Consider the following 15,316-nt stretch of genomic DNA (forward strand, 5'->3'; position numbering starts at 1 on the left):
AATAAAAACATTTAAAAATGGTTTCTATATAACGAAGAAATCAGTTGTTTAATAAAATTAAAACATGAACTCACTTTGATTCCTGAAGAAAAGAAATAGCCTTATCCATCACAAAGATGATACTTTGGATCCCAGGAAGAACTCCTTGAGGATAACATGCTTACGTCCTGACCAATGTTACCTTACTTTCCCATAAATCAAAAGCACTTTCTAATATAATTTTTCTGTCTTTCCAAGGCAATTGAAAAGAATGATTTCCTTTCAGTAAATTTGTAGGTAATACCAAATAATGTATTAATATCTTGTCAATACATATTCTATTACTTGTTAATACCTAATTACCAATAAAGTAATTATTAATAATATAATTAACTATAACTTTGTGTGTGTTTAAATTTTAAAAAAAACACGATTTTAACAAGTAATTAATGGAAAAACAGCCCCTGACCAAATTAAAACAAGTTAACCTCTCTGTTTAGTTTAGAAGTATTCTTAAATGTGACAGTTTAGTTAATAAATTTCTTGAGGCATCATAAGGTACCAAAGTTTAAAAAGCAATCAAACTTCCTCAAATTATTTTCTCCCCTTAAAAAGGAGGCTTTGTTTAAAATTATTCCCCATTCAGTGTGTCCATTTATTCTAAAAAGGAAAAAAAGAAAGCATTTACCTTATGTTTTGCTGAATGCTGGATGAGTTCTGTAATTAACACTTTGTCCTGTTGCAACCTTCGCTTCATAAGCTTGGAACAGTTGATATTAATGGCTTCCAAAATGTGGGATGTATTGTATTCCACAAATGGCCGGCTATCAATTAGCAGCACTTTTTCCGTCCCACTTTCCAGCAGAGCCACCAAGCTCTCAGTAACAATTTGAGTCCCAATCATCTCATGGGCCATGGCAACAGTAAGTCCTCTTTTCCCACCTCCTCCTTTAATTTGCCACGATGATGTAATGGTGGTGTGCTCAAAGGCTCAGCCACTCCATTGTACTAACATGTATGAGGTCAGGCTGGTGGTAACTGGCAAAAGGAGAGTTAAACCCATTTTCAGCAAAAGCCCTCCAAGTGAATGTCTCTTTCTCTTTCCGTTGATGTGCTCTTGCAAAGGACTCCGTCCACAAAGCAGCCCCTCACATTTGATTCATAAAGAGATGACTGGAATAACCATCCCACAACAAAAGATGCTTTGGGGCAGCCAGTGCATTACGTCATTCTTTACCTTTGCTCCCTCGCTCCAACAGCTTGGCACTGGGCTGAAAAGCCTACACGAAGAGAGACAGACAGACGGAAAACAAAACAGGGTCAAAGAAAAGAAAGAGCGTCGGATCAGAGAGAGTATATGGTTCACAATATTTACTCCATTAATCTGATTCCATACTTGATGCACTGTTTCATTTGAACAAACAAACAAAAAGGACAATTGGGTGCGGCTTCAGAAAAGCATTCTAATGATAATTCAGTTTCAACTCAAAATATGAAAACACAGCGAAGACAAAACAAGACACATTCTTGAACTATAATCACCAGGGGCCTGGAATGAAATGAGTTATACCAAGAAAATTAAAAGAGCCATATAAAGCTGCTTGAAGTTTTATTATTCCAAATGGTTATCCTCCCTTTTCTTTGCTTATTTCTTTAAAAATAACACAAAAGAACAATAACCTACAACCAGGGTAGCAATCCCCTATTTTCAGAACAAAAGTATTTTCTGGCAGCCACGTCCCTCCAGGAGCCGGGCGGCCTCGGTGGGAGGCGGAGCCCGGGTGGCCGCGCACCATGGGGAACAAGCAGACCATCTTCTCGCAGGAGCAGCTGGACAGCTACCAGGACTGCACCTTCTTCAATGAGAAAGACATCCTGACGCTGCACGCGCGGTTCTACGAGCTGGCCCCCGACCGGTCCCCGTGGACCACAGGAAGCGCCCCATCGTCCACGTGCCCATCCAGATGCCAGAGCTCCGGGGGAGCCCATTCAAGGAGCGGATCGCGGAGTCCTTCTCGGAGGACGGCGAGGGCAGCCTCACCTTCGAGGACTTCGTGGACATGCTCTCGGAGCTCTGCGAGTTGGCGCCCCGCGACCTCAAGGCCAACCACACCTTCAAGATCTACGACTTCATCTGCGAGGAGGACCTGGAGATGACGCTGGCCCGGCTGACCAAATCGGAGCCGGAGGAGGACGAGGTGTGCGACAAGGTCATCGAGGAGGCCGACCTGGACGGCGACGGCAAGCTGGGCTACTCCGACTTCGAGGACATGATCGCCAGGCACCCAAGTTCCTCAGCACCTTCCATGTCCGGATCTGAGGACAGCCGAGGTCTCGGCCCTGACGCCCACCGTCGGTCCACCTCTGCTGTCTGCACAGTTCTGACCTCCCAGTTCCCAGGATGGGAGCTGCAGCCTCCGGGGCTGACACCTATCGACATTTCCTCGGCCCTTTCAACAAAAAATCCTTCACGGGGGAAGGGGGGAAGGGGGGAAGGGGGACGGGAGGAGCAGGGCTTGCCAGGCCCCTGTGGTCCAGCCCAGGCCCCATGGACCCTCGCAGGCCCTCCCTCTGCCCCCCCCCCCACACCACCCCTGTGCCTGGTCCTCTCCCCTCAGAAATGCACAATCCCACCCCCCCCCCCCGCCCCTCCGCCAGGGGAAGGCCCTTCACCTGAGGGGAGTGGGGAGAACCGACTTGTCCATGTGCTAGAAACACAATCGGGCCACCCAGGGCAAAGGGAGGAGACGACAAGATTTTTTTTTAAAATATATTTTTGTTGAATTCAGAGAGAAAGGGAGAAGGCGACGAAGAGAGATACATCAACGATGAGAGAGAATTATTGATTGGCTGCCTCCTGCACGCCCCCTACTGGGGATGGAGCTCACAACCCGGGCATGTGCCCTGACCAGGAATCCAACCGTGATCTCCTGGTTCATAGGTCAATGTTCAACCATTGAGCCACACAAGCTGGCTGGGCGAGGATAAAATTTTCATGAACTATGCAATCTTTATTTTTGTTGTTGTTTTATTTTACTTTATTTCTTTATTAAAGTATTACATGAGTCACCTTTTTCCCCCCCATTGACCTCTCCCCCGCTACCCCCTCCCCCAAGCACAAGCCCTCATCCCCCCTACTGTCTATGTCCATTGGTTTTGCTCATATGCATGCATATGGTACAAGTCCTTTTGTTGATCCCTTACCTCCACACCCCTTGCCTTCCCTCATAGGTTGGACAGTCTGCTCCATGCTTCTATGTCTCTGGTTCTATTTTTGTTCATCAGTTTATGTTGTTCATTATATTTCACAAATGAGTGAGATCATGTGATATTTCTCTTTCTCTGACAGCTTATTTTGCTTAGCATAATACTCTCTAAATCCATCCATGCTGTTGCAAATGGTAAGAATTCCTTTTTTTACAGCAGCGTAGAATTCCATTGTGTAGATGTACCAGTTTTCTAACTACTCGTCTGCTGATGATTCACCGACTTGTGGACAGTGCACACCCGTGAGGATGCCTCGTGGTTGGGAAGGGCGGGCACTGGGAGAGGGCCCTGGGGCCCACGGTTCACGTAGCTTCACACTGGGAAGGGTGGGAAGGCGCAGCCGAGCCGTGGGGTTGGAGAAAGATTGCACAGCCTATGCAATCTTTCTATGCAATCTTTCTCCAACCCATCTCATCTCCCTGCCTCCCCGCCCTTCCCAGTGTGAAGCTATGTGAACTGTGGGCCCCAGGGCCCTGTCCCAGTGTCCAACCTTCCCAACCACGAGGCATCCTCATGGGTGTGCACTGTCCACAAGGCTGTGAACTGAGAGTAAAAGGCTTTCCTGTCCAAAAAAAAATTTTTTTGATGGTTTGAGTATTACAATAATGGTAATCACAGCACACACACACACACACACATACATACACGAAGGGGCAAATAGCACACACTCCTTTAAATTGCCCGCAGGAAAGAGAGGAGAGGCAGGGAAACGGGAGGTTCTATAAATTCCAGTTGCCTTTTAAGAAAGAGAGATTAAAATGGCTGATATCCTTGCCATATGAACTGCTGATCTAATTGATGGGGCCTGTGATATATCCAGCTCCATCCAAGACAGTCTCAGTTATAACCCTGGCCAGTCCCCCAGACTCCCCTGGAGTTCCCTGACCCTTTATAGCCTGGTGCCTCATTCTTAAGAGAATCACTGACTACAACCTTAGAAAATCTCACACCCTAAACCTGGGACTCTAGGACAGCAACCTACACATAACAAAGCCCTTCACACTAGACCCAATGCTTCCCTGTCTTGCCAAACTCCTATAACCAACCATTTTCTATGACACTAGTTGGAGTTTTGTGTCCACAGCTTGGACCTCACTCTGACCTTCAATATTCTCAGATTCCTATCTCCCCTGGTCCATCTGTTTATATGAAATTCTCTGCTCCATAAAACTAGATGTCTATGGGCATTCAACTTCTTGAGGATAAACTACTTGATGGCAGAGGTTTTGTATTACATTTCTTACCTCCACAGTGTTTTGCACTTAAGATAATTTGCAGTATTATAAGTAAAATCCTCCTTTTCCCAAAAACAATGTAAGATACTGAGTAAGCATCTGATTAACTGATTTCAGATCAGGATGGTAGGGCCCTCAAACATCACCGGGTCCCACTTCCTAATTTTAGACTTACAAATTAGAAACTGAGGCACAGAGAAGAGGTAGGACAACACAAAGAGAAGTGGCCTGGCCATGTACATGTTACATAACTTTGGAAAATCATGTCATCCCTCTGAACCACAGTTTCCTCATCTAGAACATGTGGATGTTATACTGGCCTTGTCTCCTCACAGTTTGTTTTTAGGACAAAATTATCTAGGTTCTCTATATCGAGTAAGTGAAAAAGCAACTACACATTATACAGGGAAAGGAGGGGAAATGATGAACAGGGCGGCCCTGCATCTGGAATCTACACGACACCACTCAGCAGCTAAAAACAGAAGCTACTCCTTCCTCCCACAGTCCAGCTTCAACCAAGCTGTGTCCTTCAGACACACAGTGAGAAGGCACCTGAGAAATCATCTCATCACCCCCACATTTTACAAATCAGCTCCACAGTCTACATTATTTATCCAATTCTTGTCTTCATTATATTAAGGTATTTATTTTTAGTATAGCTTAATGGCAAGAGGCACAAAAGTCATCTCCATCTTCAAATGAAGAAGCCAGGGCAGAGAATTTGTCCTAGCCAGTCAACTAACGCCCTTGCAAAGCACCTGCCAAGGAGATAGCACTGAACCAAATCAAGTCCTGACTGCTCAGTGACACAGTCCACAGCCATGTAAGGTCCTGTATGCAGACTGTCTGATTCCCAAAGCAGGGCTCCTACTCCTGGGTTACCCTGTTTTCCCTAACTGCCCATCCCATAATGACACTGAACTAAGATAGAATGACGTGACTTGTCCATGAGGGTGCCCGGGTGGCACAGAAAGTGGAAATCTGAGAACAGGAGCAAGTGGACTCCAACAATGGCTCTGAGTCTCCAAGTCTGATTGGCTCCTCGCAATGATAAAATCTGGAGGGGACAAAGCAGTTATCTGGGTTAGCAGATCAATGGACAAAGGGAGGGAGATGACAGCAAACATGCAAAAGCTGACTTAGAAAGTTCTCATCTTTGCTTCCCTTCAGCCGAATCTCGTAAGTCCAAATCACTGAAACCAACGATAGGTTATGGCAAATAGTTTACCAGGCAGAAAACAGTCATTCTAACCCAGAGAACCGGAGTCAGTAGTTCCACATACAAAAAAAGACACTTTCCTGACCAAGCAAAGCTCTGGTCAAAGTGACCCTAAGAGGAGAATGTAATCGAGGCAAAGGGTGGAAGTGACATGAGGATCCCTGTCCCGAGGCCAGCTGGAGCCCTCCTGTTACGCCTTTATAACCAACGTCTGATCTTCCCCAAATCGATTATGGGAGAGGCACGCATGCTGTCATCTCCCTTCAGAAGACAACTAAATAACACTTTCCTATACATACAATACACTTCCTATTTCTCTACAATAAAAAAGTCAACAAACTAGTACTTATCATACTAAAGACCAGTAACCTTAACCAAGGCCACGAAACAAATATTTGCAAAGTATTTCACTTTCAGAAGTAAAAGTTTTTTAAAACTTTATTTACAAAGGTTTAGAGATAGGCTAAGGCAACATTTTAGTATAACAAAATGACTATACAAATCAGGGAATAAAATGGGCAAATCCTCTTAAAAATGCCAATTTGGGTAGAGCTTACATTCCAGCAATCTGTCTTATATTTTAGAACATTTAATATTAACATGAGTTGTGTAAGAGCCTTTCCCCTTTAATACACAATTTTTGAAGTTTTTCTGTGTCATTTATTTTATGTTTTAGACTCCCTTTGGTTACATATAGATGTGTATCTTTGATTTTATAATGAAAATCGAGAGTTTTATCTATTAAAATTCACTCTGCATCCAACTTTGCAAGAATATCAATGAAATAAAGGATACTACAGCTCTGGCCAGTGTGGCTCAGCTGGCTGGGTGTTGTTCTGTGCACCAGAAGGTTGCTGGTTCCATTCCTAGTCAGAGCACATGTCTAGGTTGTGGGCTCGATACCAGGGAGTGGCGGAGGGGGCGTGCAGGACACAAGCCGATTGAAGTTCTGCTCTCAGATAGATGTTTCTCTCTCCCTTTCCCTTCCTCTCTCTCTAAAATCAATATAAAAATCTTTTACAATATTTTTAAAAAGTATATTACTAAGTTAGTTGTGGTCAGAGAACCATAAGTCAAGACCATTTTAATGATAAGGTAAACTTGTGGAAGGAACAATATAAAGCCCAACTGTTAAAAAACATTGCCATTAATTAGCTAAGAGGAAAAATATTTTGTTTTTATTTTCTTCAGTTCTTGCAGCCTTTAAAGCTAGTGCCCAACCAGAAAATTTTAAAAGTATTAAAGTCCTTTCTAAATTGTTCTATTAAGCAGCTCTCTCCTCTTCTGAGATGAGGCACCAGTCTTTTCAATTTACCAGATGCAATCCTGGCTTCTAGGTCAGGCATACTGACACTAGGTATATATTACACACACACACACACACACACACACACACACACGGTGAGAACCCTTCTCACGCACGGCTGCCCCACCTACCCATGGGTTATTTTCTGTCAAGAGCCAACAGTCCTCTGCTGCCCTAGCATACCCACCCCCAAGGGCCACACAGGCCCACAGCACGAGGGCCAGGGCTAAAGCTCTATGAACACCCCACTGGTCTGAAAAGTGGGATCCTCCATGAGAAGGCAGGGTTCCTCCTCCGAGAGGCACGTTTCCATTTGAAACACTCCTTTTACATAAATCCTCACGAGAAGGTAAAGGGTCCTATGGCTATGCGGTGCTTATGAGGCCTGTTCAGTGAGGAGAGTGATGGAGCCTTATTTGGTTGGGCTTGAGCTCAAGTTCAAATTCTCAGAGAATTTATGGGAAGGATATAATCAGGTGAGAAGTTTACTTTTATTAAACTACAGGCTAGTCTTAAAATTTTTCCCCTTCAATAAAACTGAAGAAATAGGCAACAAGATACACCAAAAAGCTTTTCAGTAGAGCCTTAAGCATACACTTTCAATAACAGAAAATTTGAACAAATCACAAGGGAAAAAAGCAGGCTAAGACGTCCGGAAGCAAGCAAGAACACACTGCACACTGACCATCTTCACTCTACATCGACTAAAGCAACTGTGCCTCAGACGCTGTGGGTTCACCCTGGCAGGAACGCTGAGGTCTGACATCTAGTAAAATATATTCAATTAAAAAACACACACACCATATTAACCAAAGCCAAGAAGTCTATATGAGCTTCATATGCTTTTTAGTTGCTTATTAACATCTTCACTATATTTTCTTACCCCAAAATAGAGGACACATATTCTGACACATGGTGGCAATATGGAATACACTGCTTGAAGCACAACTGTCTAGATAGTACGTAGACAAGACGACAATACTTGTTAGCACTGTAAAATCCAGTCACCTCGCACCAACCTAACAGCACTGTTGGAAGAACCCACTCCTACCAGAGGCTCAGGTGTTCACATACGTCTCAGGGATCCACAGATAAAGGCCAGAAGAGCTGTCATCCCCCACAGACTAAATGTAATGCCTTTGCTGCAGACACAGGCCAGCCCGGACGGAGTCCAGATCCGGGAGAAGTCCTCACTGCTTCTGCTAAGGGAGAGCCCTGCACTCTTGGAACTGGCTCAGGTGGCCCCCGTCTTTCGTTCTTAGCACTGCCTCCTGGTAATGTCCACCTGTTTCACCAGCTCCCCCTCCCTGATCCATCTAAGCTCTCCTCTTCCTTCCACCAAACCATGTATCTATCCTAGACACAGCCCTCGCCCTCCAAGCTCCCTCACGTACCCCTCTCCATTGAATGCTTCCTCCTGGCACCCTGCCTGAGAATTGACTTGCCCCTTAAAAGAGGGGCCGAGAGATGAGGTGGTGGGAGCAGGAATGGAAGAATCCCTGGACGGAGTCGCTGGGCAAGAGAAAATGTGGCCGGGGGCTGGTTCAATCTAGGAGTTGAGGAGAAAATGTTTTGGAAGGATATTCACAATAAAGATGGGCATGAGGCAGAAGAGGAGAGATCCAGAACAAACTGAACGGAGGTCAGATGGTGCATCTTGGTTTTCTTAACTCGTTCAGCCAACTAACAAATAGTCACTGGGCGGCCTCACAAGGACCATGCACTGCTGTGGGAAATGCAGCAAAACTGAACTGGGCAAACATGCCTGTCCTCCCAGAGTCCCTAATTTAGTGATGGGAAACACGTAATAAACAGCAACAACAAAAGCAGAGCATGTTATGACAGATGGTGATACGTGCTATGGATAAAAAATAAAGCCGGGAAGGAAGGAGAGTGGGGTGCGTGGTTAAAATTTTAAACAGAGTAGTCAGAAAAAGCCTTACTCTAATGGTTAAGTCAAGATCATGAAAGAGGTGAGAGTGTATGTGGATACCTGGGGGACTACAGCTCTCTGTCTGTGTCAAAGGCTTGAGGCCAGTGAGTATACTGGCCAAGGTGATGCCAAATTGGGCAAATGCTAATAAAAAATGTGGCAGGTGTTCAGTTTTCTTTCAGAACTATGATTACATCTATAAAGCATCTCCAGATACTTGAACTTTTAAAATACATATACGTGAAGATTTAGTACAATTTCTTCCATAAAGCTACACAGGGAGAAACTGTGGTTCCTATATTAGTGCGTTATTTGCCAAAGAAATACTCTAATAAGAAAGATTAAGTTAATGTTAATGTAATACAATTCTTCCAATGCCGGGAGCCGGTCCATCCTTGCTGTTTCAAGGGACCTGGCATATATGGCATACTGTTCTTAATATGTTTGCTCACCTTCTTGGCACTATGTGTTTTAACCAAGGTCTCTGAGAAAGGTTGTTTTCCCCAGGTAGGGATTTTCCCCTGAAGTTAGGGAGGGAATAAAACCCCTCAACTAAGTGCCAGGCGGGTAATTAATCCCTTTAACTATGAACAATCATGCTTAAACTACATAATCTTTTCTCCCTGGAATGGAGATAAGAAACGCCCTAACCTTTGTAATAGAGATTGATAGGATTGAATCAACTGGTATAAATACAGTTGTAACAAGACAGAAACACTCAGAACTCGTGAGACAGAATTCAGAAGACAACAAGAGACAGAACTCAGAACACAGAATCAAGAACACAGGGGCTTGGAAGACTACAGAAATTGGCAAGAGAACCAGACTGAACCTGGCTGGAGAACCTACAGAACCTGGCAATAGAACCAGGCAAGAGAACCCAACCATGCTGATCAACTGAACGCTGTCCCTGTGTCATTCCTTCTTCGCCGACTCCGTCCACACCTTTGGGAACCCCTGGACCCGCTGGGGTTGGACCCCGGCATTCCAACTCCACGAACATTTTGTACCTAATAAAAGAATCTTGGTTTTATAGCATAGACTATAGTAAAATATCAAAGACATGTTAAACAAGATGTATACTTGAATAGGTCTATATAACAAGGAAGTAGTTAATTTAAAGAAGCATTCCAAGCAGCCGAAGTAGCTCAGTGACTGAGCGTCGACCTGTGCACCAGGAGGTCGCTAGTTCTATTCCTGGTCAGGGCACATGCCGGGTTGTGGGCTCAGTCCCCAGTAGGGGAAGTGCAGAAGGCAGCCAATCAATGTTTCTATCTCCTCCCTGACCCTCTCTAAAAATCAATAAAAATATATTTATTTTTTTTTAAAAAGCATTCCATTAAAATAAAGAAAAATGCTTTCTAGGAGCTCTCCCTGTCAGAAGGTGTATCAAATACCACAAGGATTTTGTAAGTTAGATTACTCAATTCAAGGGGCTGTAAACTAATGGAAGTTTACAATCTTTATCAATGCCCCATCTTCAGCCCACCCCACGCCCCAAACAACAAAATCCCACTGGATGAAAAATAAAGTATACTTTCCTGACAAAGAGCTAACTTACTAAAGATACTGAAACCAGGGTAAACACCTAGACATTTTAGTAGTATTTAGTAATACTTAATTTTCCAAAGAAGATCAGAAGGCTCTAGGAACAAGCAAGAAAAACAATAAAAAATCATTGACACTGCCGTAGCCAGTTTGGTTCAGTGGATAGAGCATTGGCCCTCGGACTGAAGGGTTGTGGATTGGATGACGGTCAAGGGCATGTGCCTCAGTTGCAGGCTGGATCCCCGGCCCTGGTAGGGGTCCATTCGGGAGGCAACCAATCAATGTGTCTCTTTCACATGATTCTTCTCTCTCTGTCTCTCCTCCTCCCTTCCACTCTCGCTCTAAAGAATCAATGGAAAAATATCCTCAGGTGAGGATTAACAACAACAAAAATCATCAACACCAAACCTCCCACCACCTCCCGTGAGCCCAACTTTATAACAATAAGATTCCAGAATTAAAATGCCAAACTGCATTCTCCTGAAGATAATGCCAAAATAGCTTACAAGAATATTTTCAAGGTGACTTACAAGAAACTGCCTCACCTTTCAGGTAAAATACACGTGAAAAATATTAGAAAAGGTCTACAGAGGCAACAGAAGGGGATTGGCTCAGTAACTTATAAATTATGAAAAGTCCTGCAGCACAGCATCATGCAACATTTTAAAAGGATGGTATAAAAGTATAATTTTTGACATTAAAAGATGGTCACAACATAGTAAGAGAATAAAATCAAGTGACAGAACAGTAGGTAAAATAGGACCTCAAATACCCACATACATACAAATAGTTCTGCTTGGGTAACGAAAGGTAATATATTATTTTCCATAATCTTGGAAAGTGAAAAAAGTATTAGAAAAAGGGCACGAGGGCATGACATACCCTAGAGCAGCGGTTCTCAACCTGTGGGTCGCGACCCCTTTGGGGGTCGAACGACCCTTTCACAGGGGTCGCCTAAGACCATCGGAAAACACATATATAATGACATATTGTTTTTGTGATTAATCACTATGCTTTAATTATGTTCAATTTGTAACAATGAAAATACATCCTGCATATCAGATGTTTACATTATGATTCATAACAGTAGCAAAATTACAGTTATGAAGTAGCAACGAAAATAATTTTATGGTTGGGGGTCACCACAACATGAGGAACTGTATTAAAGGGCCGCGGCATCAGGAAGGTTGAGAACCACTGCCCTAGAGCCAGGTAGTAGTGTCTGCAGCAGTCCTGCCTGCACTCCTCCTCCTCAGTGCGGGTTCAGGCGAGGTAAGATGAACTAATACAATATAGGTTAGTTTACGTTTACCCTCAAGGTAAAAGCTGAATTTCTGCTTCACAACAGGACTTAAAAAGAATTACTTTCCATAACAATAATGTTTGAAAGGGGAGGCAAACAAGAAAAATTAAATTTTAAGTCACACACTTGTGACTATACAGCTGGGCTTTTAAAACAGGTCAGCTGGAGGAAGACTCATAATACAAAAGTTTTTTTCTGTATACAAAGAATTTATAGCTAGTTTTCTTTTTAAATCAGTATATTCCCTAACACTCTTTTTTAAAAATACATTTCTATTGATTTCAGAGAGGAAGGGAGAAGGAGATACAGAAGATAGAAACATCAATGATGAGAGAGAATCATTGATCGGCGGTCTCCTGCACATCCCCTACTGGGGAGCAAGCCTGCAATCCAGGCATGTGCCCTGACCAGGAATCGGACTGTGACCTCCTGGTTCATAGGTCGACCCTCAGCCACTGAGCAACACCAGCTGGGCCCCTAACACTCTTAAAATGTATTTTATTTGATAAAGTTTCAAAAACAAACCTGTTTAAAGCATTGCAAGTAAAATATAGTATGACTTTCATTCCTCTCACTGCAATAGCACAAAATCTTTTAACAAAGTACAGGGTGGGCAAAAGGAGGTTTATAGTTGTGAGTATGGGAAATACCAAGTTTCTTCTTGTATTATTGTTTATTAATTCTTGTATTGTTTTCCATACGAACAACTGTCAACCTACTTTTGCCCAACCCTGTACGTAGAGCAGCCTCATCACTATTCTCAGCTCCCAAAGAGACATACACAAGACTTGAACACATTCCAGGCATGGCCTTCAAGCCTGGACCACACCTGCTTCCAAGGCCCTGAGGCTAAAAATAACTCTGGGGCCTCAAAAATGGGACAGCAGCCAGGCCCAAGGGTAGCTGCAGAGCCCTTGCTCAGCTCCATTAACAGTTAAGCAGGGGCTACACAATTCTACAGTCACAAAAACTCTACCACTGGCTTACCATCCTGGGCCTACTCAGTGTCTTTGCCCCTTGACACCAAAACTAATCCCAGGAACTTAGAAACAATGATGTTTTATGGTGTATTGTTTTTAAAAAACAACTGGATCAGGACTCAGGCAACCTAGTTCCTAATTTCAGCTCTTCTGCAAAGAGCTAAAAGGTCTATCGAGTCACTTGACATCCCTAAGCCTGTTTTTTTCCTTAACTGTAGGAGGAATCCTGTAGTCACTTAACATCTAAGGATGGCTTCACCAAGAATATGATATCACTGTCAGTGCATTTAGTAAGGGTGCCTAGCAGGGTCAGAATAACAGGGCAGATCTGATTATGAAGCAGTCAGCTGAGGAGTTAGAGTTTATACCCTACAGCACACAGATTAAAATGGGTGACTCCTGGCAATGTCTCCACAGCAGCATGGCACCTGTTTCAGGTCATTTCTTTTGTGGAGCATTCCCAAGATTTGCCCTGAGCTACGACTCCCACTTCTCCGCAGGAGCCTCCTCTGGAACTTGCTATTCTATCAGGTGAGGAAGAAAGAAAGGGAGGGAGGCCAGGGGCGAAAGCCTCATTGCTCACTCTAGGCTCCTCGGCTGTGCTAATTTAAGTCACCGCATCTGTCCCCCTTCTGGGCCCTGGGGTTAATGATATCCGGAAGCTGCACCACAGGGCAAAGCAGGTGACAGGGCCAGGACCTGGGCAGAAGCATCATAGCACCACAGGACAGGCAAGGAGGCCAGAGACTGCAGAGCAGCCCACACGGGCAGTCAGAATGTTCCTGCTCCTCACCCCATACGTTCCCACTTAGTCCTTTTCACCTTCTGTCTTTTCCCTCTAATCATCTAACTCAGTGGTTCTCAACCTTCCTAATGCCATGACCCTTTAATACAGTACCTCATGTTGTGGGGACTCCCAATTTCATTGTTACAAATTGAACATAATTAAAACATAGTGACTAATCACAAAAACAATATGTAATTATATATGTGTTTCCCGATGGTCTTAGGCGACCCCTGTGAAAGGGTCATTCGACCCCCAAAGGGGTCTCAACCCACAGGTTGAGAACCGCTGATCTAACTGCAGTTTCTGTGCCCTTATTTGTTCTTAGAGGATCTGCTTTTTCTCTCTTGCCCTCTCCTCTTCATGTTCATCTTCATTTCTCTCTTCATGATTATAATGAAGCCTCTTCCTTTCTAAAATTAAGCCCTCATCATTAATCCACTTTCTAGTGTGTGTGTGTGTGTGTGTGTGTGTGTGTGTGTGTGTGTGTGTGTTTGGGGGCTGACGGGGGACCTGAGGCCCTGGATATGTCACTATTATAAGAGCAATCCTAACTGCTCCAGAATGATTTTTGAGACATTCACCCACAGATTCAGGTGTCTTATCAACCTTTAAAATCCTTAACTTGCCGAAACCGGTTTGGCTCAGTGGATAGAGCGTCGGCCTGCGGACTGAAAGGTCCCGGGTTTGATTCCGGTCGGGGGCATGTGCCTGGGTTGCGGGCATATCCCCAGTAGGAGATGTGCAGGAGGCAGCTGATCGATGTTTCTCTCTCATCGATGTTTCTAACTCTCTATCTCTCTCCCTTCCTCTCTGTAAAAAATCAATAAAATATATTTAAAAAAAAAAAAAGAAAAAAAATCCTTAACTTGTTAGTATAAAATAAAAATCTTTATTTTGGAAGAGAGAGGTAAACTTTTCCCAGTTTGGTATTACATCCATGGTTATACTGAGTAGAGATGATTAATTCAGTACCTTACATTTGCATTAGCCCTCAAATGCCCTGATGACCTAGACCAGTGATGGTGAACCTTTTGAGCTTGGCGTGTCAGCATTTTGACAAACCCTAACTTAACTCTGGTGCCGTGTCACCTATAGAAATTTTTTGATATTTGCAACCATAGTAAAACAAAGACTTATAGTTTTGATATTTGTTTTATATATTTAAATGCCATTTAACAAAGAAAAATCAACCAAAAAATGAGTTCACGGGTCACCTCTGACACGCGTGTCATAGGTTCGCCATCACTGACCTAGACACTAGAGGTCAACCCCTATCTAAACTCTCAGAAGACACAAATCCTCCATGTCTTCACACTAGATACTAAGAAAGCTAACAAGACCTGAATTATTGTAGAAACTATTGCTCAGGTTCTTAGAACAGAAAGTAACTTCTGCACATACGGGGCAAAACTGTCTGTCTATAGAGTCTGACACCACGCCAGCAGTGTCCTGACCTGCCCGCTCCTCTTCCCTTCCCCCACCACCAACCGCGGGTGAGCCAGCAGCTCTCTTCTTGTTTGAGCACAAACCCCCTCCAGAGGACCTTCAATGAGAAAGAAGGTGGAGTGGAACACTAAATAATTCCAGGCCCCTTATCTCAGCTCCCTCCCAGTAACTCTATTGGCTAGTTTTTTAAAAAGGATTTCCCACATAATTTGAATAGAAAAATAAATAGTAATGGCTTATAACCCACAGGACAAAATAAATACCCATAAGTAAAACAAAAAACAAAAAACAGATTTCCCACAAAACACTTGCT

General features: G+C 43.6%; 1 protein-coding gene and 1 pseudogene across 6 annotated transcripts in view; one reads left to right on the forward strand and one right to left on the reverse strand.

Annotated features, from left to right (window-relative positions):
- DUSP16 (dual specificity phosphatase 16) overlaps positions 1-15,316 on the reverse strand; it is a 101,708-nt gene that overhangs the window by 42,785 nt on the left and 43,607 nt on the right. For all 6 annotated transcript variants that reach the window (XM_059682225.1, XM_059682224.1, XM_059682228.1 and 3 more), the window contains exon 3: positions 668-1,259. In XM_059682225.1, coding sequence (XP_059538208.1) covers positions 668-895 — 228 coding nt within the window. In that variant the 5' untranslated portion in view covers positions 896-1,259. The remainder of the gene's footprint in view (positions 1-667; positions 1,260-15,316) is intronic.
- LOC132227302 (calcium and integrin-binding family member 2-like) lies at positions 1,733-2,299 on the forward strand (annotated as a pseudogene).

The sequence above is a fragment of the Myotis daubentonii genome, chromosome 2 (assembly GCF_963259705.1).
Source record: "Myotis daubentonii chromosome 2, mMyoDau2.1, whole genome shotgun sequence".
Lineage (NCBI taxonomy): Eukaryota > Metazoa > Chordata > Mammalia > Chiroptera > Vespertilionidae > Myotis > Myotis daubentonii.